This window comes from Impatiens glandulifera, chromosome 9 (genome assembly GCF_907164915.1).
Source record: "Impatiens glandulifera chromosome 9, dImpGla2.1, whole genome shotgun sequence".
Taxonomy (NCBI): domain Eukaryota; kingdom Viridiplantae; phylum Streptophyta; class Magnoliopsida; order Ericales; family Balsaminaceae; genus Impatiens; species Impatiens glandulifera.
The window spans coordinates 35055193-35082149 of NC_061870.1; the positions used below are offsets into that span (position 1 = coordinate 35055193).

The following is a 26957-nucleotide window of genomic DNA, read 5'->3' on the forward strand; positions in this document are numbered from 1 at the left end:
TGTGGGAGTTACACTAGAGCCACTAGCCAATAGGAATGACTGTTTTTTCTTATCAATTACCTCTCATGTATTCAACTCCCCACACACGCTTTTGGCTTTGGTTAATGAAAATTGCTTTCCTTGCTGCTTTACTCAAAGTGTTATTATTAACAGCATCTTTTATTGCTTAACAATATTAAAATTGGTTCGATTATTTGAATAAATAAAAGTTGTTATCTAATCCAACTAGTTCCCACATCTTTACTTAGCCCTCTTTCTTTCATCACCACCCGAAGCCGCTCTATCTCTAACCACATCCCCTTCTTAGCATACAAATTCGACAACAAAACATAAATCCCAACATTCTTGGGATCCAATTCAAGTGCCTTCTCAGCAGCCAATTTTCCCAATTTCAAATTACCCAACTCATTACACCTACTAAGCAACGAACCCCACATTGAAACTGTGCATATTCCATTCCCTAATTCCGACAACATCATCTCCTCCAACTGACCGGCACGACTAAACAAATCCACCAAGCAATTGTAGTGTTCTTGGCTCGGTTCCAACCTGAAATCCCTTCTTATCGATTCGAAGTATTTAATCCCAAGGTTTACTTGGCCAGTGTGGGCACAGGCTGCCATTACAGCTACAATAGCCACTCCGTCTGGTTCAATTCCTTCTGCGAGCATTCTATTGAAGAGTCTTATCACTTTTTCAAAATCGCCATTTCTTCCATACATTCCTATCATCGACGTCCACAACACAACATCTTTCTTACTAGAACCATCGAAAACTTGTCTAGCTTTCTCCACAATTCCACATTTACCGTACATTTCAATTAGCGAACTCTGCAAGAAAACATCCAGTCCTGAAACCTGAACAATCAAACGAATTTCCTTTGCATGTATTTGTCTACCCGTTTCAACAGCACACAATCCAGCACTTGCCCGTAATGCAGCTGATAGCGTGAAATTATCGTAGTCTAATTCTAACAATGGCATTCTCTGTACGAGCTCAAGAACCTTCCCCCATTGCTTCCCCTCAGCGTATCCTCCCAACAGAGCATTCGCGCAGACTGTATTTCTCACAGGCATTTCGTCGAACAGTAGGCCCGCATCATCAATGAGGAGGTTTTTAGCATAAAAATCAATGAGAGCGCTCCCCACAAAGACGCTAGACTTCCATCCAGATTGAATCACATAGGAATGCAATTGCCCCCCTGTCTCGACAGCTTTAACATCAGTACAAGATGTAATTGAACCACACAATGCGTACGTGTCTATCGGAATGCCATTAGCATGCATGAAGGAAAAAGTTCGAAGAGCAAGAAAGGGGAAAGATTTCTGACGAAAATCAGATAGGATTGTATTAAATGGTAAAGGGTCTGTTGAATCTATACAGCAGAAGAAGGCGGTAAAGTTTTTGAGATAATTTTCCCCTAGGCATGTAACGTATGTTGAGATCAGTTGACTGCGTAGTTTAGGGGATAGAAAGAGGACACCAGCCCTTATCAGACGAGCGTGAAATACGTTAAGAATCCTAAGATTCCCTGTCCGACAACAGTTGTGTAAAAAGTGATGAAATGAATCTAACATTCAGTTTTTTACATGAAATTGGCAGCCGCTTATTCAGAGATCTCCGGATGAAAATGGGGAAGAAGAAGAAGTCTGTCTGCTCTTTCTCTTTCGGCAACTGAAAACGGGGAGTAACCCTAACGGGTCGGCCGGGTATCGAGTCGGGCTATTCATAAAGGGTTAGGCGCATTTGGTGGCGCGCCTATGAATCTAATAATGTCGGTAAATGTGATTGATTCTTTGTGAACCAATTAAGTCGTTACAAGCAATTTTCAAAACCAATATATCTGTATATAAAACCAAAATTATAAGCCAATGAAACATCCCTCCATTTTCTATTACTTACAATTAAATTAAATTAAATTAAATTAAATTAAATTAAATGAAATATTCAAAATGGAACCTAAAGTTCTATCAAACTTTGTATTCAAATTTTCAAACGAATTAAAAACTTTAAATTTAAATTTAAACGAGAGAGCATTTTCAATTTAAACTAAAAACTATGTCCGTATAGTGTTATGTTAGGTTAGTTATTCTTTAATTTTTTTTTAAAAAAAAATTATAAAATTAATGATTTATTTAATTTTTTTTTTTTTTTTTTACATTTGGGTGGTTAATTGAAATGTGGTACAAAACCATTCATGCTAGTAGGCACTTGCCGTTGGCTCTTCACGTGTTGCGACACGTGATGATAAGCTTTGAGCTTCATTTGTATTCTATTCGGTTCTTTAATAAATTTTTAAAAATAAATATTTTATTTATATATTATGTTTATATTAAACATTTAAAATCCAGATGTGGCCGGAGAACAATCCCATCCCCATTTAGGCTCACAAGTCACAACTGCAATTGCCGGTGGCAGTGGCTCCCACAGCCCCCACCCCAGCGGGCTGCCCGACCGACTCAATGCTCATCCTATAATAACTGTTCACAAATATTTATATTTTTTTAATTTCAGTTTAATTACACATATATATTAATTATAAGACACTTCCTACATGAGAGAGGATCACGTGCGCGCGCGAAGGAGATTGACCCATATTTTCATTTATTATTATATTTAACTAATATATTGCTCTGATGAATCTAATAGTTCTAGATAAAACTAATGATTAAATATATAAAAAAAAATCTATATAATTTAAATTTATTATAATTAAATAATTTTTAAACATAAATTCATAGACATAAGAATATAAATAATCATACACAAACTTACAAAGATGTATAACACACATAAATTCTACATTTGCTCTAACATGTTAAAAAAATTCACTTATTAATTTATGGGATAAACTATTACAAAGTTTAAACTTGTGAAAACTAGCTGTGATTGTTAGTAAATAAATGTGTGTTAAAATATGAAATAAATATAATTTAATAAAAAAATACATAAATTAATGATATTTTATATTTAACAAGTTATTATAAATAAATATGATTATTTTTCTTTAAATATAAAAATTAGAACAATTCCACCGCTATTACCTCCGCGTTAACTTATAGACGTGGTAATGAAAAAGTCATAATTAAGTAATAATATACAAAATCAACAATTTTACTTACATTCATACAAAATGAAATATATTTAATAAAATAAAAAGAGCAAATTTATAGGAAATAAAAAAGGAGATGTGATAATATTGACATCAGTCACAGAAGCAACGTGACGTTTGTGACCAATTACTTGAGAGTAATTAAAGTGACACGTCACCCAACATTCAAACAACTTTCCTTTAAGAGGAGGTGGGCAGTCTCCACGTCATACAAGAAGTGGGGACCACCCCCAGAAGATGGATCACTCTCCCAACATTACACTAACCCCTCTTTCTTCTCTCTCTTGATATATATATATATAATAATAATAATAATGTCCACATTTTCTTCGCCACCATTCTTTTCTTCTTTCTCATCAGCTTTCCTTTCTTCATCTATCTTTCTCTCTCTCTCTCTCTATAACCATGACCCGTGAGGACGACGATTGGGTCCAGGTGGCCATGTTGAACGACGCCGTCGTGGTCGACCTCTTAATACAGATCCATCAAGCGGCGCAACCGCCACCGCCGCAGGTTAAGTCCACGTCGGAGTCTCTGCCACTAGAATGGAGCGTCAGGCAGCCACGGTCAAAGCCACTCTCAGTCAACAACAATAACAATAAAAAGTTACTTCCACTCTCAACCACGTCCAGCCCCACCACTCCTCTCTCGTGGAGCACCGGCCTCACCGCCACCGCCACCTCATTCAGCGGCGGTGGATCCGCCGACGGTAGTATAGAGGAGTCTAGCCGGAGACAACAACCTGCTCCTCCTCCGCCGCCGCCGCCGGTTGATGCATCGCGATCTAAGGTAATGTCTTTATCTTCTTTTTTTTTTATGGTTGCCACTTGCCGGCCGGCGCTATCTGTTTCTTAATGACAACGCCGGTTTAAATGCTTTCTTTATTTTATTATTTTACTAGAATACCCCTCTCCCTACTCTTTCTCACTTTAGGTAGAGTCTAGATAGCTGATTTTTTACTGTACGTACCCTTTGGGCTTGGGGTGCTTTAACTGATTTATTCCACACATTTATCTGAAATGAATTCAAGTCTTTCTCTAAATAAATAAATAAAAAGATTCGAATATATTTATTTATTAATTACCAAAAAAAAGAAGAAGAGAAGAAGAACCGGTGACTTTACTTAAACGCGTCCGGTCAGGATTCATTGAAGCACGCACTCTTCACGTTTCTTTAATTTCTCTTACACCACCAGCCCAAACCCCATTCTTGTCTGCCAACGTGGAAAACCTACCCACCCACACCCACTAGAAAAGGGTAATTTCGTCAACTTTATTATAAGATCGTTGTTTGTGACAGACAGACAGACAGAGTCAACACCTACCATTGTTTGTTTTAGTTTAACTTGTTGTTGGTTTGGAAGGAGGGACATTTTTGTCATACATTTCATTTTTAAGTTTTAATTAATTAATTAATTAACCAAATGATTATTAGGTAATTTTTATTTTCCAAATATTTGTTGAAACGGTCTTTGCGTGAATACCGAGGCGCCGCACCACTAATATTGTTTCAAGGAAGGAAAGATATGAATATTAGACCACTTCCTTCCTTTGGCGTTCATATGATTAAAAGTACGGATGGATGATAGTAAAAAAAAATATGTTTAATAATGTTCCTATAATAATTGTGTTCAGTTGCAGCAGATTAGTGGTGGAACTAGAACGACCTCGTCTTCTAAGAGTTATAAGAGGCCAAGGAAGAAGAAGGTATGTATATATCATTCAAAATAAAATAGATTATTTTTATATTGATTGAAATAATAAATAAATAATGTTTGCATGGCGCAGAGTCTAGGTGAGCTTAAAGAGGAGGAGAATTTGCTTAACAAGGAAAAGAGGCATTTGAAGAAAGTAAGTAGTTAATAATATTATTATAATTTTAATCAATTCAATAAACGTGATTTTAACAATGTTGAATGGGCATATATATATATATAGGAATTAGCAGTATTACGCATGGATATAGAGAAGCTCAGATTGATCAATGAAAAATTGAAGAGACAAAAGGTACGTAGTTACGTACCCTAGCTAGATAATTATATATTTGTTCAAGTCATGATTATTTGAAAATGAAGTATTATAATTTTCAGGTTGAAAACCAGGCTGTTGTTGTTGTTGTTGCCCCAAATGAAATGGGTGGCAACCGCTTTCCCTTATTGCCCGATCTAAATATAGCCTGTGGAGAACAGGACCTCATGTGATCAATGTCGGTTCGGGTCGTCGACGGGGGATTCATGGATTAGTAGTAGTGTTGAGGATTGAGGAGGAAGAGGCTAACATAGGCATATATATATATATAAAACCATATTAATTATCAACTTTAATTTCTGGAAATTTAATTTAATTGGATTGATTTGAACAAAAGGATATTATATATTATATATTATTGTGAGTAAGACAATAATATATATAAATAAAGGTAGATGAGAAGCTTCATCATGATCAGTTAACCATTAGTAGATGAAGATGATGATTAAAGAAAAAGAAGAAGAAGATGATGATTCAGAAAATGACAGAGTCTATGTTTGGGTTCTTCATGAATGTTTCTTGGAGGAGGAAACCACATGGGAAGGTGCCTTTTTTTATTTTATTTTATTTTTTGGAATTAATTAGTTAGGAGGATGAGGAAGGACACGCCTCTCGACAAGAGGAAGAAGCATGTTTAATGATTGCTTTAATTATTCGAGTCTGCACCCATCTCAAAATCAACCCGCTACTCTCTACTGTCATTATTATTATTAATATTTTGATAGTTTACTTTATTATTTAGAATCATGTAATGGATAATTAATTAATTAATTATTAATGTATAATTTGATGGAAAGTAATCCTTCCTTACCAATAATGGCCGGGACTTAAGTTGGCATTTATAAATTATAACTAAGTTAGGGTTTAATGATTAAAGACCATCTCAAATTCGATTTAGGAGAAGGTCTGGCGGAACATTAATTTTACTATCCATTATATAATTAATTTATACAACTCAATATTTATTTATAACTTTGTGATCAAATTTCAAATTATAAGTTCATATCATTTATGCAATCTATTTTACATTTTGTTATTAAAAAAAATATTTTGTTTAAATTTAAAAAGTTAACATAAAAAAAAATTAAGAGTGGAATATATTTTTTATTATTTCACTTTTTTACCTTTATAGTTTATATTTTTAGCTGTTTTTTTTATTTAATAATATATTTATTTTAAACAATTTTTAAGATTAATATTTTTTAAAATTATATTTATATGAATAATTAATAGGCTTAAGACATTAATACAAAATGATAAAAAATATTATCTTAAATATATTAGTTTATTTATTTATTTTAATATTAATTAAATAATTATTTAAAAATATCATATCACATTAAGAAAAAATAATAGTTAAATAAAATATGATTAAATTATTATCTGAAAAATAAATAGTTTAATATAAAGTAAAATATATTATTAAATAAAAAAGTTCGAATAAAATAAATAAAATAAAGAAAAGTTTAATAATAATAAATTATAAAAACAGAAAAAAATATTTAAATTAATTTAAATTTACGTGTGTATATATAATTTATTTGAACTTTGAATTTTATTTATTAATATATATCTATATAATAAAATTAAATATTATTTATTTATAAAAATAAAAAATAATATGAGAATTGATAATAATTTTTTTAATAAGAATGAATTCTTATTAAATTCCAATAGAAGTTATATATGAGAAATTAATTATTAAATAATACAAAATAATATTTATAAAATTAAAATTAATAATAAATGATCTAGATATTAAATTATATAAATAATTTATAAAAATAAACCTCTCATTAGAAATGATTAAATAATTTACTTACTTAAGTTAAAATATAAATATATAATTTAAACAAATATATTTTAAGCCTAAATGGATGACTGTGTATAGATATTTTTTTTAAAGACTGTTACACATATTTTTATTTGAAAGATGATTGTGGGCGATAATTATAATAATAATAAAAATATATGTGTGAAACACACTTATCAAAAAGTTAACTATATATATATATATATTTTTTAATTTTAAATATGACAAGTTTATAAGTCTGAATAAAATATTTTAAGTAACATAAGTATATTTAAAACCTTCAACCAAATTCGTAGACTGATATTTTTATATTATTTAATCAAACCAAAATATGCAATTTAGATAACAGTAGAATTGAGATTTCTTTTATATATTTTTAACTTAAGAATATTTTATTTAGTTAAATGATATTTTTTTATATTAAATATAAATAAATTCACTTTTATTTATTATTTTAAAAATTTTCATTATAATTTAAAAAATGCTAGTAAAAGTATTAAATCTGTGAAGAAATGCATATATCTTTTGCTACTTGAAGGTATGTTTTAATATATATATATATATATATATATATATATATATATTATAAAAGTATTTATCTAATTTAAAAATCAAAATAAGAAAAATATTTTTTTTTTTATTTTCACATTTCACATTTTTTATAATTTTAAAAGAGTGTGATGATAACAGATGATAATAAATTATTCATTTAAAAAAATTTAGTCAACTAAAATATAAAATATAAAGTACAAAGTTGGTGAATAAATTCGAGTTTGATTTACTCATTTACGAAGGGATAAAATTGTAATTAAACATTTACGCTTAGGGTTGAATAAATAACGTTTTCTCTTTATAGTTTATATCGCCGAGTTAAAGAGAGCGATACAGAGAAACAAGAAAATTGTGCTATTGATACAGAGTTTCGAAATCCTAAATCACAAAACCGTGCATTTTCCTATGGATCCAGGTACATTTTTGTAACTTCGGCGCATCTTCTATGTTTTGACGATCATGATTTTTTATCCGTTTCCATGCTTTTGCGTTGAGATTACAAGATTATTTTGTGCACGACTTCCAAATGTATGATGTTATAGGTTTATAAATTGATGCCTAAGATATACATTTACCATTTTTATCTTAGAGTTTTCCAGAAATGGGACAATTCATTTTTCTTCATCATTAATCTTGATATAATAGCCCATCTAATTAATTGATGTGTTCACATTTGAATGCTATGGATGAAATACCAAACTGTCTAAAATTTTACTTGTATATTATTTGATAATGATAGTTGTACAAATGTGTAAATAAAGAATGTAACAAATATTGATGTGTTATGATTATTTATCTTTTGCTAATTTCTACAACAGGTTCAAAGAAACCCATGATATTCTTGGTGGACAAATTACCGAATCATATAATATGGGATATCATGAGCAGGTTGGAGATGACAAATGATAGAAACGCAGCATCACTAACATGTAAGCTCCTCTATCAAATAGATAAAAAGCAAAGAAAATTTCTTAAGATTGGCACTGGACTAAACCCAGCAAACGAAGCCTTGGTTTTGCTTTGTAATAGGTTTAAGAATCTCCAAAACATTGAGATTTCATATGATGGTTGGAGTCCTGCATTAGGAAAAATGTTGGACGACGATGGTATCCTATTACTATCCAAACATTGTCCTAATCTGAATGAGCTTTCATTAAGCCATTGCTGTTCTCTGAGTGATTACAGTCTTATGTCAACTGTGTCTTTCTCAAATCTTTCCTCTTTGAAGTTGAGTTTTATGCCGGGGATAACGGCAACTGGGTTAATGTATTTATTTGCAAGAAACAAAAACCTAAGACTTCTCCATATTATCCAATGTGGAAATGTCACAAGCTTGGCATTTCTTGCAAATCATCAAGTACTTGAAGAACTATGGATTAAGAACTGTGTTGGGGTTCATGAGTATGAATTATTCAGTATGGGGCAGATATGGCGTAACTTAAGGCTTTTATGGTTCGAGGCTGTTCGCAATATTCGAGACGACGAGAGCATGATTGGTTTAATTGAGGACGGATATTTGCAGCAAGACTTGATATGTTTTGATAGTTTGGAACAACTTTATCTGAAGAACTGTGTTTTCAATTCTGGAAGAGAAGGCATGGCTTGTCTGCTAGAAAGGTCTAGGAAATTGAAGTTTGTTGATTTGGATATGTGTTTTGGGGTGAGTGATTTTAATCTTCACCAATTATCTCTACAATCAAGTGATCTTCGAGCATTTAGGATTAAGACTCGTTCAGATATCATTATCCCATATTCAAGTTTGAAGGATATAGCTACAAATTGTTCTAAACTTGAATGGGTATCTCTTAGTTCTGATTCAGAAATGCCCTGTTTTTCACCATACAAATATGATGGAATTATGTCATTGATCGAAAAATGTCCTCTAAGTTACCTTTCATTGGACTTGACATACCCTTTTAATGATGTTGGGATGAAAGCTCTTTCTTCAGCTCAATTCCTTGAAACCTTAGAAATCATGAGATGTCAGCAGATCACAGACGAGGGAATGAAGGTTTTGAGTGGTCTCCCAAATCTGCGTTATTTGTTTATAGTCAAATGTTTGGGGATCACCGACAACGCGTTCAAGCCGCTGTTTGAATCTTATAAACTCGATGAGTTGGGTGTATTTGATTGTCCCAACATATCCCCACAAGGAGTTTGTGGAAGAGGAATTGCAAGCTGTGTGAGGTACAGACAGGATTTGACTTGGATGCTTTGATCATATCTTTTCTATAAACTATATATAGTAAGTTATTTAAACATTATGAAAGACAAAATAAATCCTTCTTTCATCTTCTTTCTTATGTAAGAATTCTATTTTATAGTTTCTCTATTCAACTTTATGGACAGATCAATTTCAGTATTTTGGTTTTTTAATATTTTTAGTGGGTTTTCTTAGGATTCATTTTTATTCTAATTTTCACTTGCACTGTCTTTGAGGTGGAGTATGCTACTAATGGCAATGTTTGTCGTGAATAGTTTTACCTTAAATTTAATTTTTTTTTAGTAAAATCAAATTGAGATTTATAGTCTTTTAAGTAAGACTTTTGTCACTTCATTATTCTAATAGGTTGACATAGTTGTTGTGGTTGGTGACTTGGTGTAGTCTCAAAAATTCTGAATATGTAAACATTATGTTATTGGCTCTTACATCTAGCCTAGCTATTTCAAATGTAAATTTATATATTTAATTATTATTAAAAATTAACCACTATTTCAACTAACCCATTTGTTTGGCATTCCTTCATTCAAGAAAGTGTAAGAGTTGTTGTCGATCAAGATTGTTATCGTTTGACTTCTCATACATCTTGAATTTTCAGCATTTTGCCTCCCACTTGATCTTCTATTGTGCAAGTATCTTCATTCTTATGTTTCTTCATCAATTAATGCCTTCCACAATACAGATTTGCGTCACTTTACACATATGGTCTTTAGTATATTTCTCTCTGCACTTGAAACACAACCCTTTCCTGTTCTTCCATTCTTGATGCATAGTCCATTTATTCGACTGAGTGTTGACCTGGATTGATTATTTCTTTTCGTTCTCCCAAACAGACTTTCCAATATATTCCTTTGGCCCCATATTGAGAAATCTTAACTACGTTGTCTTCGTGGTATTACCTTTCATTCTCTTGTTGACCTTTTCAATATTTTGTTCATGTATTCTGGCTAGCTTCATTGCTTATCCAACGTGGTAGGTTGAAGTAAAGACACCACGACCTTCAATTTTTCTCTCAATCTCCAATGAAACTTCGAATGTAATATTGTCCATATTGAGGCGTTATATATTCCAGCCACTTCAGAATATAATCTTTGAGTTATCCCGTCTGACTTTTAGTCTGGCATAAAAGTAATTAAATAAACATCATTTTAGTCATCGTGAGAGGGAAAATTTGACGAAATGACCCTCATAATAAGGTAAATAAGTTGGTGACCAGCGCATAATTTTTTTGACAAAATTGTCCCTATCGCGAGACGCAACCAGATCCCATGTGAAAAGTTTACAATCGCGAGACGCAACCAGATCCCATGTGAAAAGTTTACAATCGCGAGACGCACCCCGATTGCGAGAAGCAACCGGCAATCGCGAGATGCATTCGCGAGACGCAACCGACATTTGCGAGATGCATTCGCGAGACGCAACCGACATTCACGAGATGCATTCGCGAGACGCAACTGGCAATCACGAGACCACTTCATATTTTTTTGACGAAATTGTCCACGCAATCGGATGACATGTGAAAAGTTCACAATCGCGAGACGCACCCCCGGTTGCGAGAAACAACCGGCATTCGCGAGACGCAACCGACAATCGCGAGATGCATTCGCGAGACGCAACCGACATTTGCGAGACGCAACCGACATTCGCGAGATGCATTCGCAAGACGCAACCGACATTCGCGAGAAACAACCGGCAATCGCAAGACGCAACCGACAATCCGATTGTGGACTTTTCACATGGCATCCGATTGCGTCTCGCAACCGGCGATTGCGTTTCGCGACAGGACAATTTCGTTAAAAAAATTATGTGAGACATTTAAAATTATGTGCTAGTGACCCGCTCATTTACTTTTTTTTTTTTTTTTTTTAGGGTCATTTCGTCAAATTTTCCGTGAGACGGTGAGAAGAGTGTGTGATCACCTCAAGAATTCAAAGTTCTGAAACTTTTAAAGTCATATTAAAACTCAAAACAGGAACCTGAAAGAAACTATATATAAAAGCAAGTAAGAAGCTGAACAAAATAGAGATGAAGATGTTTAATTTGTACCTCAATAAAGACCCCAACTGTCGATTCCTTGTTAATACTGGCTTGCAGAATAGCTAGGGTTTGCTCGAGAAAAGGAAAGAAGAGAGGATCAAGAGATTCTAATTTATTGACTGCCCCGGGAGCAAACCCGGTAGAGGATCCGAGACCGAGATCATAGAAGATTAATTAGCAGCACATCCATCCCTAATTCATATCACGTGCGCTCCAGTTCGCGAATATCACAATTCAGAACCTTGCCGGCTTCTCATTTGATCTTCAAAATTATGCTCCTTACTTCCATCTCGCGTCGTCTGCAACACTCTCCGATCCAAAATTTATTCACTTTTCTATCTCGCTCCTTCAGCTCCCACACTTTCTCTCGCCGAAATTTGAACCAAGATCAAGTCTTGGAACCAAAGTGTTCATCTCCTGGCACGAATCCAATTCAAGAACCCTTAGCTGCCATAAACTCAGTGGATTTAGATGAAAACACTGTCCTTGAAACCCTCTTCCTCTACACCAATGACTGGCAACGCGCTTTCGAGTTCTTCAACTGGGTCCGTTCGGATTCCGGTTTTCAACACAGAACAGATGGGTACAATCGAATGATCGACATTCTCGGTAAGTTCTTCGAATTCGACCTGGCATGGGATTTGATTGATCAGATGAGAAGAAATGAACATTCTTTCCCCAATCACACCACGTTTCGGGTACTTTTCAAACGCTATGCATCTGCCCATTTAGTTCAAGAAGCGCTCATGGCTTACGATAAGTCGAAAGAGTTCAATTTGAAAGACGAGATCACCTTTTCTCATCTGATTGATGCTCTATGTGAATACAAACATGTTGTTGAAGCTGAAGAGATTTGTTTAGGGAAGACGGCGAATAAAGAAATCGACATAGAGGTTTATCTCAATACGAAAATATATAACATGATCCTTCGTGGCTGGCTCAAAATGAAATGGTGGAGTAAATGTTCTGGATTTTGGGAAGAGATGGACGAAAGAGGAGTTGAGAAAGATCTATTTTCATATTCTATATATATGGATATACAGTGTAAATGTGGTAAGCCATGGAAAGCTGTGAGAATGTACAAGGAAATGAAGAAGAAAGGAATCAAATTAGATGTTGTGGCTTACAACACTGTAATTCATGCCATTGGACAATCAGAAGGAGTTGATTTTGCGGTAAGGATTTTCCATGAGATGGCTGATTTTGGTTGTCAGCCAACTGTAGAGACTTTCAATGCAGTCATAAAGCTGCTATGTCAAAACGGGAGGTTGAGAGAAGCACACAAGCTGTTTGCTGAAATGTCTAAGAGAGGATACACTCCAGATGTGGTTACTTATCAATCCGTCTTTGCTTACCTTGAGAAACCGAGGCAGATCATCAAGCTTTTCGACGAAATGATCGCTAGAGGTGTGAGGCCGAGATTGGATACTTATGTTATGCTTATGAGGAAATTTGAAAGATGGGGTTTTCTTAGGCCTGTTTTTGTTGTGTGGGAGAAAATGGAACAGCACGGGTTGAGTCCTGATAATCATGCATACAATGCTTTGATTGATGCTTTGCTGCAGAAGGGTTTGACCGACATGGCTAAGAAGTACGATGAAGAGATGATGGCGAAAGGGCTTTCCGCTAGGCCAAGGGTAGAGTTGGGGACGCAGTTGGATAGCTTAAAATCTATCTCAACATGAATTTTTGTAATGAATTATGAGTTTGATAATAGTTTTTCCATGCCTTGTATTAGTTACTTATATTAAGCAGCAAATGAAATAGAGTTTGAAACCATATAAACAAGCCTTGTCGTGGCGATTAATTACAATTGTTTGTGATACCATAATTCAATTCAAACAAATATGTACAGAAAATCTTCCAAATAGAGACAAAGTAGGATTATGTACATTTTCCTTCATTATCTTATATCTAACAATGAAGATAAGCATTCGACACGCACAGAAAGGGGTCGTCCTTTTAAGGAATTTTGGGAAACAGCAAGTATGTACAATTGGATATTTACAGAAATGCAGTTACGAGGGAAGAATTATTCAGGGCGGAAGTTGACCAGATTTGGGAGATGGGTTGATTGAAGCTTCCTTATGTCATTTGCAGTCACCTTGCAGGATTCCAGGGTCAATGATTTCAGGTTCTTAAGGGTCTTCAAATGCTGAAGTCCAGCACTTGTTATTCGACAATTTGAAACATTTAGGGTAACCAATTGCGTCAAACCTGCTTCAACAATGAAACATTTCTCTGAGTCCCACATAATTCATCAATTTGTAATATATTATAGTTCAAGGAGAATACCAGAAATCAGCTCGAGAGTTTTATCAGTTAGACTGTTGTTTTGCGAAAGATTTAGAACCACCAAGGATGAGAGATCCTTGATGTTCTTGACACCTGCGTCTGTTATCCCTCCACCACATATTTCCAGACTCTTCAGGTTCTTAAAATCTGAATTCATATAAACTAGCTGTTAACTCATAAATTGTGCAATACCCAGAAAAAGAAAATCATGGGTAAACATACTACGCAGGTGGTTTGTTCCAGAATCTGTAATGCGTGCTCCAAAAAGATCCAAATGAGTCAACCCAGTCAAGCCTGGGTTTCAGCAATGCACCATAGTTATCATACCTAAACCATTTAATACAAACAAAATCAATAAAAACATTATATGATTGACTTAGAGATCATACTTGTAACAGCAGCCAGTCCAGCATCAGTAATTTGTCGAGCATCCAAATTGAGTGATTTGAGAGACGACAACCCAGACAATTTTTTCAGCCCACCATCAGTAATGACAGTGAATGACAAATTAATGCTTTCCAAATTAGTCAAGCCTGGATGGAAGTCGAACAAAAATAATCATCCAGTCCAAAATTGTTTACGCAAAAGATATAAGAATTAAGAGAACGCATGAAGTTGGGTCAAGTCTAACCAGAGATGTGGTTGAGCCCACTGCTTCCAACTTCGGTGTCAGACAATTCCAAGAATTTCAATTTATTGAGGCCTGAGGATTAGACCAACCAACTATAAATAGGAAGAACAAGCTCACCAACTTAAGATTAACCATACATGTGCAAAAAGAAGTTGGGGATAACAAATTCCATAAGGGAATAAAGGACAAAGTTGAGTTGAATTGATTAGCAACCTGCTAAGTTGATCAAGCCTTCATCACCAATCCCACAAGAATCCAAGTTTAAGCTCTCCAAATTAGTTAGATCTGCTTGAAATAAAATCACAAGTATGGGAAATAACTAAGAAGTATTCTAGTTGAATCTGTTCTGAAACATTAATATTAAACTACTGCCACCAAGTCAAATTGAAAAGAAATTAACATTTATTTATCCTAATAAATTATGCATCGCCCAAATTTATTGAAACTCTACTAATAAGCAAGTAAAGAACACCTTTCAAATGAACCAAGCAGGCATCCGTGACACTATTGAAACCCAGATTAAGAATTTTCAGCTTCACCATCCCTAAAAACAAAGGGAACAAGAAAGGTTAACTATTTCTGAACCATCCTAAGAAATAGTAATAATAAAAAGGTGAATTCTTTGATTAAAGCTGCAATATATATGAACATCCTGAAATCCATTAGGAAAGGAAGTCTATTTTATGAGTTAGCTTCTTACTTGAAAATTTCTCACAACCATTATCAGAGAATCCACACCTGCTGAGATTAAGATATGACAAGGCAGGAAGGGCTGCACATAGATAAAAATAGTGAAAAACATCTCAAATCAAATGTTGTTTCAATGAGTTGCTCATTTGCGAAACCCTAATTTGACAAATGAAATTGTAAGAAAATGTTGTTAAAGCTCTAAAGACTATCTAGTCATAATGTTATAGTTGCCAATGCCTTGTTATAAGAGAAATATGAAACCATGAGGAAGGAAGAAGCTGACACCAACCTGAAAGAGAATCTAAGCATGCTGCAGTGACACGGCAACCTTCCATGTTTAATAAAACAAGTTTGTGCAGACCTGGAATGGAAAGATTGCAAAATGTCTCTTATAAGGATTTGAGAAATACATGATTCACTAAATATTATGATTGTATGTATTGTCGAAATGTTATGCCCCCAAGGCCCCCAGCCCAAAGAGAGGGTAAAAAAGTGGCTTAAAAGAAGCACATTATTACAATTTGGATAATATGCAGAATTTGTATATATTAGTATCAAACCCAAAGGTAAAACTAGATACCTCGCAAATAAGTGATGCCATAGTCCGAAACTCTACTGAAAGAAATCTGCAACTCTTTCAAGTTGGCAAGTCCTGGCAAATAAACGAACAAACTGTTAAATCACAGACTTGAAATTATCCTAGTAATCTATATTCAATGTTTCCTTACGTAAAGAAGTTACTATACAGTCATTTACAACATGAATGAAAGTTGTAACTTAGCAAGGAGAAATTAACTATACAAGTCCGTCTCATTGTTCTTTGACGAGACACGAGTTTATACTATCCAACAGAAATATCAAGCAATGGATTAGCAAATGAGATTCAACATAAATTCAAATACTTCAATGACCTGAGAGAGGCTTCAAATCAGCATCAGTTATGCAATTGCAACATTTAATATTGAGTGATTCCAGCTTTGTTAACCCTGAGTAACAAGGAAAATGAAGAATGAGAACAATATACACAATTAAACAAATAAAACATCCAAGGACACACAGTCACATTCAGTTAAACAAGGCTTTAATAAAGAAGTTGAGCAGTTAAAACACTAAAAAAAGGTATTGTAAAATGTGATATAACAACTAAAAAAATACCTTTTAAATGAACAAGTCCACCATGAATACCCGGGCATCTTTCTAAATCCAATTTTGTTAGGTTCAACAAACCAGACAAGAGTGCCAATCCTTGAGCAGTTATTTGAGTGTTCCTTCTAAAGCTCAGGGATGTCAAGTTTGATAGACCTGAGAAATATAAATAAAAAACTTCATACTAAATCAAACAGAAATAAGTTTTATTGAGTTTTAGTAACATAATATCCCCTCTCATCACAAGAACACCATTCTAATTCATTTTAAAGTAAATAAGGAAAGAAAAACCACCAAACACATGCAAAAGGGAAGATTGGAAATACCACGGAGATGCTCTAAACCATAATCTGAAATGTTGTCGCAATAATTACAATTCAAGGCTTGAAGGTTTTTGCATTCTTTAAGATACATCAATCCTCCATCTGTAACATCAGAACCAGAAATATCCACAAAAAGTAAAGATGTCCCCTGCGATGAGATAACATCCATCCACCCATCATTCAACTCAGGGCATTCACACAAATCCACGTCCTGACAAACAAAAACAAAAGAAATATGTCTCGAACGATACACTATACGAAACATTAACGAAAGTCTTTCCAATCGAAGGATTTTACCTGTAGATCACAATCTCGAAATGATTCTAGAGAAGCCTCTGTTAAACATTGTGTACGTACCAATTCGTTGAAGATCAACTGAGCAATGTCCCTTGGAATTACACCAAAGTTACTGTAATTCTCAATGTTCTGTTAATGCATGACAAAAAAGTAATCAATTCAGCCTACAATAATCATATTCCAAATCATTTAAGCATTTTAAATTATTCTTGTTTTACCTCACATGTCTTGTAGACACAAAGCTCCATTAAAGAAGGACATTGTGTCTTTCCTTGTTTACCTTCGACAGAAAGACGAGAAAACGATGTATTCAACCATTTTGAACTCATACTTTTGTGATACTTCCCAGATACAGGTCTATTTTCACCATCTTCATTAACACTCTGATCTCTCTTCCTAGAACAAGCTCCCCCCATACTTCACTGACCAATCATTCTATTCATATCAGTCAAAAACATAAACATACTTAATTTAACTATGATTTGTAAAACATGAAGCTTAATCTGTTTAACACAATAAGTTTAAAACACTCGATCACGTTATGATAAGTTTATCATCTTCTTCGCCTCCGAAACTAAAAAACAAAGAATCGACTGATATTTTTGGTCAAACACGATGAATATTCCACTAAACATGATAAAACTAGTAAATAACAAAACACGAAGATGAAAATCATGACTGATTCACAAGTTACTTCCAAATTCACATGCACACAACTTGAACATACTAAGAAGGAAAGGAATCAAGTTAGAAAAACATACAAAATCGACCTAATAACAAGCGATCGTCTGGTTTGTTCTTGTTGTAAATATTCAGTCCATGGATAACGATCAAAGCAATTATAGAGAGAGAAAGAAACTAATGGAAGAAGGTGGAGACAGGATTGCAGGAAAGGCGTAGAAGATGATGATGAAGAAGAAGAAGTAAGAGGAGAGTGAAGACGAAGCAGAATCCGAAGCAAGAGATAGACGACACGTGGTGTGGATACATTGTGATCTTAGGTTGGGAAGAATGGTTCGGGAATATGAGATAAGTAAGGGAAGCCGTGGGACCCGCCTTTATTACCGATTAATATAAATTGGGACCCAAAAGCCTTCTAATGGTGCTTTGGAAAATTATCTACGCAATGAAAAAGGTATTAAAATTTTATTCCGTTTTCTAATTATTCAGTAATTTGATTAATCAAATCCCTTATATTTTGACTTTTTTTGTGCAAATTGATTTGGTTTATATAATTTTGTTGTTTAAATGATTGATTTAACCATTTTATTTATTAATTTAGATGTTTACTTTATATGCCTTGTACATGTTTTTTTATTAATTAATTTTAATATAATTATTTGTTAATAAAAAATAACTTTTATTTATTGATGTACCATACATGATTAAAAAAAACAAATCAATATAGATATTGTAATAACAATGTTTGTGAGAGACATTTAAATTAATAAATCGTCTAAGTATTTAATCTATACAAATTCTGTAATCAAATTCAATTAACTTCTAATTAGCATAAGGTTTCATTCTCTAAAAATTCTTAAAAATAGTTGAAAATCATTTTTCTCCTTAGCCTTTATGACTATTTAAATTTGTCTCATTTTTATTTTCTGACACTCAGATTTAAGTTACTATTATATTTTATTTGATTCGATATCTTATTTAGCCAGATCAACTTTTTTATTAAAATTTTTTATAGTTCGAATAATATCATTTGTGTTTGGTGATATTTTTTCAGTTTGTGTCGTTTTTTATTAATAATAAATTAGATGAGTTTACTGGATTTTGAATTTTTGTTTTCAAAAAATAGTTAGTAAATCGGATATTTTAGTTGGAAGTCTCTCGAATGTACTCTTATTAATTTTTATGAGTTTCTCATTTTCTTTTATCATATACGTAGATAGTCAGTTATTCATTGTCAGAATATTTTTTAGTGTTATTTATCAATTCTCGGTTAAAAATAATTTTCACTGTCGTTTAAAATATTTAGTAGAAATTATACTTACACTGTTTAATTAGTTTGACTTACTCTCCTTCATTCTTTATCGTTCTTTTGAGACATTCTAAAGAAATTAGGAAATTAGATATTCTTCATTATAATTTTAATTATTATAAATATATCATATTATTTAACACTTATATTTTTATTTAGTTTTTTATTTATTTATATTATTTTGCAATTTATTTTTCATGTAACTCATTTTTTTGAATTCATAAATTTAAGCCGATTCTTAACTACTACTTTTGTGGGTCAAATAAACATTAATTATTGTTTTAATAACTGGAATAGTTAAATGAAACCGTATAAAATTTTATTGGGAAGAATATTTATAACTTTAATAACACTTAAAGTGTGTCCTTATGGTTGGTTGTGGAACTTGTGGTTAACTGGTTATAGGCTTTTGAAAATAAAATTATAATGCAAAAATCAATAAATTACAATATATATATATATATATATATATATATATATATATATATATATATATATATATATATATATTTTCTTTTATAGGTATGTGGTACCAATTATTATTTAGTCAATAATTAGTTACTCCTTTTTCAATGAAAAATAAATTACAAGAAAACGATGTTCCATGATTTGGTGGGCGGCCCATAGATTGGCGTGGGATTTTAGTTCGTAACTACTCAAAGATTTCATTGATTAAATCTCTAATTAATTAATTAATTAATTAAATGAGCAAATTAGTGAAAAGCTCCAAAAAGCTTTGGAACAAGTCTTCTTTTTGTTTTTCTTAATTTCCTACCGACATATTTTATATGATTGATTCATTAATTAAATCTTAATATAAGATATATTAATTAATTATAATCATAATTCATAGTATGCATACAATTCTTGGATCGATTCATAGCAAAAAAAAAAATAGATAGATGGCAGAGAGGATGATGCAGATGGACCTCTTTGTCTTTTTTGTTCACATTTATTATATTATCCTTATTTGATTAAATTAAATAAGATATTTTATAACTTGGCAAAAAAATATCTTTTTTTATTTAAATATAAATGTAATGAAAAGAGTTCCGTCCTATATAAATATTTTTTTCTTTATTAAATTTGAACCTAATATAGTATATATCTAAAAAGAATATTATTACACAAATATATCTCATGATATGTAAACATCAATATACATTTTCATTTTGAAATTTTATTAGATGAATTCAAGATGACTGATTATTAGTTTTGAAATTAATATTAAACTCTCAATGGGAATCATTACCTACTTGAATGGTTAATAAGTGAAAATTTTAGAATTCTAATTCTAACTACTAATCAAAATCTTAGAATGATTAATTATTTATAAATTTGTAAAATCGTTAAAATTATAAGAATTTAAAATGGCTAATAATGTATTATTTTTATATATAATAAAGTACAAATTAATATACAATATAATAATAAATAAATTATACTAAAAAATGTAATAATTACAAAATTAAATATATGAGTTTATTTATTTGAATAATATTTTTTAAAAATTGTATAAATTACTTTATTTTTATAAAATTATATAGAATAGTAAAATTTAAATAATTTATAAACTTGTCAAATTAATCTGAATTAATATCTACATTTAAAAGGGTAAGAATTTAACTAATTTTTAAAATTTTAAAATTAAAATATTTTAACTTAGATTGATTTTAGAATGTCTTTTGGACAATTGGGCTTAAATTGGTTCTTATCGAATCCAATAATATACAAAATACATGATCCAATAATTATGATATGTGTTTGAACCGGGCCGGTCTGGTTCGTGTTGAACCGGGTCTATTGATATCAAAAATGAAAATTTTATATTATATAAAGATTTGAATGCAAATACAAAGCTTGTGTAAAAAGATGGGCTTTCATTATTTATAACCAAACAATTAAGCTTATACATACATACATACACAATTGCAATAAAATTATTTATATATAAAAAAGAAAAGATTTTTGAACATGCAATAAATAAATAAATGAGCAAAAATTGAAATTATAATGTAATGAATGAATCAATCACATGAATTTCATCTTCTTCTCTTGAAAAAGAAGCATCTTTTTCTTCTCCTCATTGGATCTTTTTCCTTCTCTTTTAAGCATCTCAAGCAAGAAATCACTCCAAGTATCAATCGGACCGGGCAAACACCAATGAACACAATCATTATACATTGTCACATTTTCACTAGCCAAATGTCCATACTTACTCGGATGCCCATCCGGCCTCAATAAACTCGCACCCGTTATATCAAGAACTCGATACTTCAACCCTTTCTTCTTCCCGTCTCTCTCAGCCGCCCTAAACTCTTCCATTTGCGTCATATATAGCTCCAATCCCGGCCCCTCAAGCTCCACCTTACCGCCATTCAATGGCTTCGTCCTCACACAATCCCCTCCCATGTTCCACTCCCCTCCTTCGAAATGCGAAGGGGCAAACGTTCTCAATATTACCAATCCTTTAAAATCATCCAATTTATTGATAGCCCTAAAAGCTGTTCGAAAAGCTCGCCTATAACCGTAGTACATGGGGAGGTCGGTTATGTTGTCCACTTGGCAAAACCGACATCCGACGAGACGTCGTTTAACGTAGTACATCGCTGGACGGTAGAACCAATGCCCGGAAGATAGGATTAGGTAGTCGAATTCGGAAGCGTATGGGACCCATTGATCATCGGGTTCGTCTAGGTATAAGTTGAATAAACCCGTGTTGGTGGTTCGAGAATTGACCAAAAAGGGTGTCCAGAAATAGGCCAGGGTGAAGTTGTATGAAGTGTATTGCCATCGTTTAAAGTGTTCGTCTGATGTGTATGACACATCGATTGGATATTCTGCCTGAAATAAATACATACATAGACATATATAGTTGGTACAATTATTAATTAATATTCGATCTTATCGCCTTTTTTTTTTTTTAATTATTATTGGACACCTTTGATATATGATTATGTCTTTTAAAGGCAAACGTAGCTTTTGGCATTAATTATTGATTGAGTGGGGGACATGAATTGAATATAATAAATATATTAAAAGATTTTTTGGTGACGAATCTCATCAGAAGACAAACGTCGTTTAAGAAACTCCAATTTAACAACTCATTTTCAGATCAGATCTGTCAGCCAAGTCTCTGTCTCTGAGCCCAAAAAGAATATTGCCACTAGATAACACACTATTCCTAAAGTAGACCCATGTTACTGCATTTTTGTCTAGTTTCTTCTATATCTATATATATTCTTTATAACTTATAACTTGTTAATTAATAGTTCTATTCTATTCTAGTGTATAAAGTTTGATCAAATAAGATATTGAAATGAAATTGTTGTCCGTTTGTTTTAGTTTATCCGATCGATAAACTATTCAAAATTACAACCTTTTTTTTTTTGCAGTCTAGGTTCAAGCCCATATTTGTCATAATCTCACTCTATATAATATTTTCTTTTAACTAATTAATTACATAAAAATAAATCAAGGGAATAAATACTACAAACTAGTATGTGTCGGGTACCTTATATATATAATATTGTTGGAACATAATTATTTGATAATCTAACTAAATATTTTAATTTAGATTCCTGTAGGTAGGTTATTTAAATGGCAGATCTAGGCAATAATTAACTTAAATTTTAGTGATTAATAAGTAAAATGAAATTAGAGTGAATTAAGAAGGAATGATTACCCTGGACAAGAGACATATCAAAGACTGCATTTGATTTCTACCAACAGAATCACCAATAAACGCCAATGATTTCCCCCTCACTATCTCCAGAAACTGAAACGGGTTGAACACAGGCAAATCGCACCCGTCCGGCCTCCACTTCCACTTGGTGAATCCGGTATCGGGTCGCCCGTATTTCATACAGTTCTGGTGTTCGTGGATGGCCCAACATGTATGATTGGTGTAGTAGGGTGCCTTTGGGTCAGGGACCCACTCGCCGGAAAAAATGTCGCATTTGTCGTCGGTGGGAATAACGATGTCGTCGGCGGATGAGCCGGCGGCGGAGTGGGAGTTGGGAAGGCGGTCGACGGAAACGGCGGCCCTTATGGTGTAACCTATGAGAGGGTAGTAGAGTGGGGCTAGAGTGAGGAGGATTAGGGTCAAAGCGGTTAGGATTATAATTGTTGGGGACTTTTGAAAGGATAGTGGGATATTGTTTCTATTGGTCATGGAGTCTGTGGATTGCAGGTGCTTCATTCTTCTGTTAGCTAGAGAGAGAGATTGAAGATCTCCATACAAATTAATCAATGGAAATTAGCTGCGAGGAGGAGGAGGAAGAAGAAGGAGAGTGACAAGGGAAGGGAGCCAGCAAATATAAGGGAGTGGGATTGGAATTGACAAGATACACCCTTCATTTTTTTTTTTTTTTTTTTTTTTTTAAATTATTAATCATCATTATTGTTTTTAAAATGTATATTTTAACAATAAACAAATTAACATTAATTTTGTCCGTTTTATATTACATTCAATTAGGAGTGAGCAAACGGGTAAACCCAACCCGTATTACCCAACCCATATTCAACCCAAATTAAATTTACCCAACCCATAATTCAACCCATATTATTTATTAATATGGGTTGGGTATGGGTTGGGTTGAGTATGGGTTGTGTAACCCAAATTATTTATTTTTTATTTTTTTATTTAACATGTATTTGACTCATTTAACACATTTTTATTCGTTTAACACGTTTTTCACGTTTTTGACATTTTAAATACGTTTTTCACACGTTTAACACGTTTTTGACACGTTTAACACGTTTTTGGCACGTTTAACACATTTTTGACACGTTGAACACGTTTTTCATGTTTTTGGAATGTTTAACACGTTTTTGACACATTTGACACGTTTTGACACGTTTTTTCACGTTTTTGACACGTTTAACACATTTTGACACATTTTTGGCACGTTTAACACGTTTAACATGTTTTGACACGTTTAACATATCTTTCACATTTTTGACACGTTTCACACGTTTTTCACGTTTTTGGCACGTTTTGACACGTTTAACATGTTTTCCACGTTTTGACACGTTTAACACGTTTTCGACACGTTTAATATGTTTTTCACATTATTGACACGTTTCACACGTTTTTCACATTTTTGGCACGTTTAACACGTTTTGACACGTTTAACACGTTTTAACACGTTTAACACGTTTTGACACGTTTAACACGTTTTTCACGTTTTTGGCACGTTTTGCACGTTTTGACACATATTTCACGTTTTTGGCACGTTTAACACGTTTTCCTCGTTTTTGACATATTTTGATACGTTTAACACGTTTTTGACACGTTTAACTTGTTTTTCATATTTTGACACGTTTAATACGTTTTCACACGTTTAATGTCAAACGTGTGAAAAACATATTAAACGTGTCAAAAATTCCAAAAACGTGTTAAACGTGACAAAACATGTTAAAACTTATCAAAACGTGTTAACGTGCAAAAAAAATGTTAAACATGTCAAAAATATGTTAAATGTGTAAAACGTGTTAAAATGTCAAAAACGTGTTAAACGTGCCAAAAACGTGAAAAACGTGTTAAACATGTTACAAACGTATTAAACATGTTACAAACATGTTAAACGTGTTAAGAATGTGAAAAACATGTTAAACATGTCAAAAACGTATTAAACGTACCAAAATGTGAAAAACATGTTAATGTGTGAAAAACGTGTCAAATATGTCAAAAACGTGTTTAACATGCCCAAAATGTGAAAAACATATTAAATATGTGAAACACGTGTTAAACGTGTGAAAAACGTGTGAAAATGTGTTAAACATATCAAAAACGTGTTAAAATGTTAAAAACGTGTTAAACGTGCCAAAAACGTGAAAACCGTGTTAAACTTATCAAAAACGTGTTAACGTGTTAGTTATGTTAAAACGTGTTAAACGTGCCAAAAACGTATAAAAGACGTGTTAAATTTGTCAAAAACGTGTTAAACGTATTAAACATATCAAAAACGTGTTAAACATGACAAAAACGTGTTATTAGTATGAAAACGTGTTAAACATGTCAAAAACTTGTTAAATGTGCCAAAACATAAAAAACGTGTTAAACGTGTGAAAAACATTTTTAAGTGTGAAAACGTGATAAAAATATTAAAAACGTGTTAAACGTGTGAAAAACGTGTTAAACATATCAAAAACGTGTTAAAATGTCAAAAACGTGTTAAACGTGTTAAACGTGCCAAAAATATGAAACTTGTGTTAAACTTATCAAAAACGTGTTAAATATGTTTAAAACGTTTTAAACGTGCCAAAAACGTGAAAATCGTGTTAAACTTATCAAAAACGTGTTAACGTGTTAAATATGTTAAAAACGTGTTAAACGTGTCAAAAACGTAAAAAAACGTGTTAAACTGTTAAAAACGCGTTAAATATGTCAAAAACGAGTTCAACATGACAAAAACGTGAAAACGTGTTATTAGTGTGAAAATGTGTTAAACATGTTAAAAACGTGTTAAACGTGTCAAAAACGTGAAAACGTGTTAAACGTGTCAAAAACGTGAAAACGTGTCAAAATGTGAAAACGTGTGAAAAATGTGTTAAACGTATGAAAAACGTGTTAAACGTGTGAAAACGTGTTAAACGTGTGAAAAACGTGTGAAAACATGTTATAAGTGAAACGTGTTAAAAATATTAAAAACGTGTTAGATGTGTGCAAAACGTGTTAAACGTATGAAAAATATGTTAAATATGTCAAAAACGTGTTCGACTTAAAGTTGGAAGATTATTAGTTTATATTGGATTAATAATAGAGAATTAAACTAAATTTATATAATTTGGGTAATTTGGGTAACCCTAACCCAACCCAAATTAAACTCAACCCATACTCAACCCAACTCATACTCAACCCAACCCATATTACCCAACCCAAATTAATATTTTGGGTTTGGGTTAGGGTTGGGTTTGGGTAAACCCATATTATGCTCACCCCTACATTCAATATATAACGTCAAGTGGCGGGGAGTAAATTTCAACATGGGCTTAGAAAACACAATTACCTTCGAGATATAACATCTAGTGGATGAACAAGGAGTCGTTGCCGAGGCTCGAACATACATGAGTTAATCAGGTGACAAACGAGATTAATTATCACTATACTACAACTATTTGATACTACATAAATCTATCATGTTCTTCTTATCTTACTAATCGAGGATCGAGGAGTCAGTTGGTGCCCAAGACGGCCCAATTTGGTTCCGTCACTAATAACATCACCAATATATTTATTTATTTTTCGTAAATTATAAGAATTTTAAATTTATTTTTTTGTAATAACATTAATTTTCAAATATAATATAAATTTATCATAATTTATTTTTTTAAATAGGATATAAACAATGTTTCACAGTGATTTTTCAAAATAAAAAATGATGGAAATGATAGTAAAATAATTATCCGTAATAGATCGAGATAAAAATGGTATACATATTAACCACTTCAATATGTCTAATTGTTATCCTTAGATACGAAGTTTCTATCATAATAATTTGTTTAATTTTGGAAGGAAAATTTATATTATGAACTATGATAGTTAGTTAATACACATTTTTACCTTAAAATTTAAGAATTTAACTAAAAAATAAAACAACAATTGATAGGCTCTAGTAAAAAGTTTTCATCCAATTAAATCACTCATCTTGAAATACAATTTCCTTACCTCTTCTATAATACTGAAAAAACAAATAATACTAACAACTCACAATAATTCAATAGTACTTGTTGTTTTGCTAATAATTCATAATTTAGTTTATGACTAATAATTCAATATTTAATATTCCAAACAACACAATATACCATCATCAACAGTA

The 26957-nt window shown here is 32.4% G+C and overlaps 6 protein-coding genes across 12 annotated transcripts; 3 read left to right on the plus strand and 3 right to left on the minus strand.

Annotated features, from left to right (window-relative positions):
- Window positions 1-130: 130 nt before the first annotated feature.
- LOC124913819 (putative pentatricopeptide repeat-containing protein At1g68930) lies at window positions 131-1751 on the minus strand. Its single transcript, XM_047454235.1, has one exon. It carries the CDS (start codon window positions 1575-1577, stop codon window positions 213-215), a length of 1365 nt encoding a protein of 454 aa, XP_047310191.1. The 5' UTR covers window positions 1578-1751; the 3' UTR covers window positions 131-212.
- A 1693-nt stretch (window positions 1752-3444) lies between these two features.
- Window positions 3445-5939, plus strand: LOC124913820 (ESCRT-I complex subunit tsg101-like). Of its 3 annotated transcripts, none has more exons than XM_047454236.1 (5): window positions 3445-3901; window positions 4747-4818; window positions 4900-4962; window positions 5050-5118; window positions 5202-5939. In XM_047454236.1, the coding sequence occupies exons 1-5, from the start codon at window positions 3518-3520 to the stop codon at window positions 5310-5312; spliced, it is 699 nt and encodes a 232-aa protein (XP_047310192.1). In that variant the 5' UTR covers window positions 3445-3517; the 3' UTR covers window positions 5313-5939. The 3 variants fall into 3 exon arrangements, with proteins under 3 accessions (XP_047310192.1, XP_047310194.1, XP_047310195.1); XM_047454238.1 differs by having other exon boundaries at window positions 4753-4818; XM_047454239.1 differs by having other exon boundaries at window positions 4756-4818.
- On the plus strand, window positions 5572-9722 carry LOC124916335 (F-box/LRR-repeat protein 14-like). Its single transcript, XM_047457058.1, has 2 exons — window positions 5572-5683; window positions 8323-9722. The coding sequence occupies exons 1-2, from the start codon at window positions 5572-5574 to the stop codon at window positions 9720-9722; spliced, it is 1512 nt and encodes a 503-aa protein (XP_047313014.1).
- Window positions 9723-11791: 2069 nt separating this feature from the next.
- LOC124916503 (pentatricopeptide repeat-containing protein At1g80550, mitochondrial-like) lies at window positions 11792-13565 on the plus strand. Its single transcript, XM_047457228.1, has one exon. The coding sequence runs from the start codon at window positions 12035-12037 to the stop codon at window positions 13445-13447; it is 1413 nt and encodes a 470-aa protein (XP_047313184.1). The 5' UTR covers window positions 11792-12034; the 3' UTR covers window positions 13448-13565.
- On the minus strand, window positions 13522-18049 carry LOC124916501 (F-box/LRR-repeat protein 14). Of its 5 annotated transcripts, none has more exons than XM_047457223.1 (16): window positions 17915-18049; window positions 17363-17566; window positions 17145-17273; window positions 16851-17058; window positions 16534-16680; window positions 16290-16364; window positions 15959-16030; window positions 15668-15739; window positions 15389-15460; window positions 15161-15232; window positions 14902-14973; window positions 14689-14760; window positions 14447-14590; window positions 14280-14351; window positions 14058-14204; window positions 13522-13982 (listed from the first exon to the last, which is right to left on the minus strand). In XM_047457223.1, exons 2-16 carry the CDS (start codon window positions 17558-17560, stop codon window positions 13795-13797), a joined length of 1740 nt encoding a protein of 579 aa, XP_047313179.1. In that variant the 5' UTR covers window positions 17561-17566; window positions 17915-18049; the 3' UTR covers window positions 13522-13794. The 5 variants fall into 5 exon arrangements, with proteins under 5 accessions (XP_047313179.1, XP_047313183.1, XP_047313180.1 ...); XM_047457227.1 differs by having other exon boundaries at window positions 13522-13979; window positions 17915-18048; XM_047457224.1 differs by having other exon boundaries at window positions 17363-17579; window positions 17915-18036.
- Window positions 18050-20994: 2945 nt separating this feature from the next.
- LOC124914976 (protein trichome birefringence-like 19) lies at window positions 20995-23425 on the minus strand. Its single transcript, XM_047455612.1, has 2 exons — window positions 22820-23425; window positions 20995-21978 (listed from the first exon to the last, which is right to left on the minus strand). Exons 1-2 carry the CDS (start codon window positions 23333-23335, stop codon window positions 21166-21168), a joined length of 1329 nt encoding a protein of 442 aa, XP_047311568.1. The 5' UTR covers window positions 23336-23425; the 3' UTR covers window positions 20995-21165.
- Between the last annotated feature and the right edge of the window lie 3532 nt (window positions 23426-26957).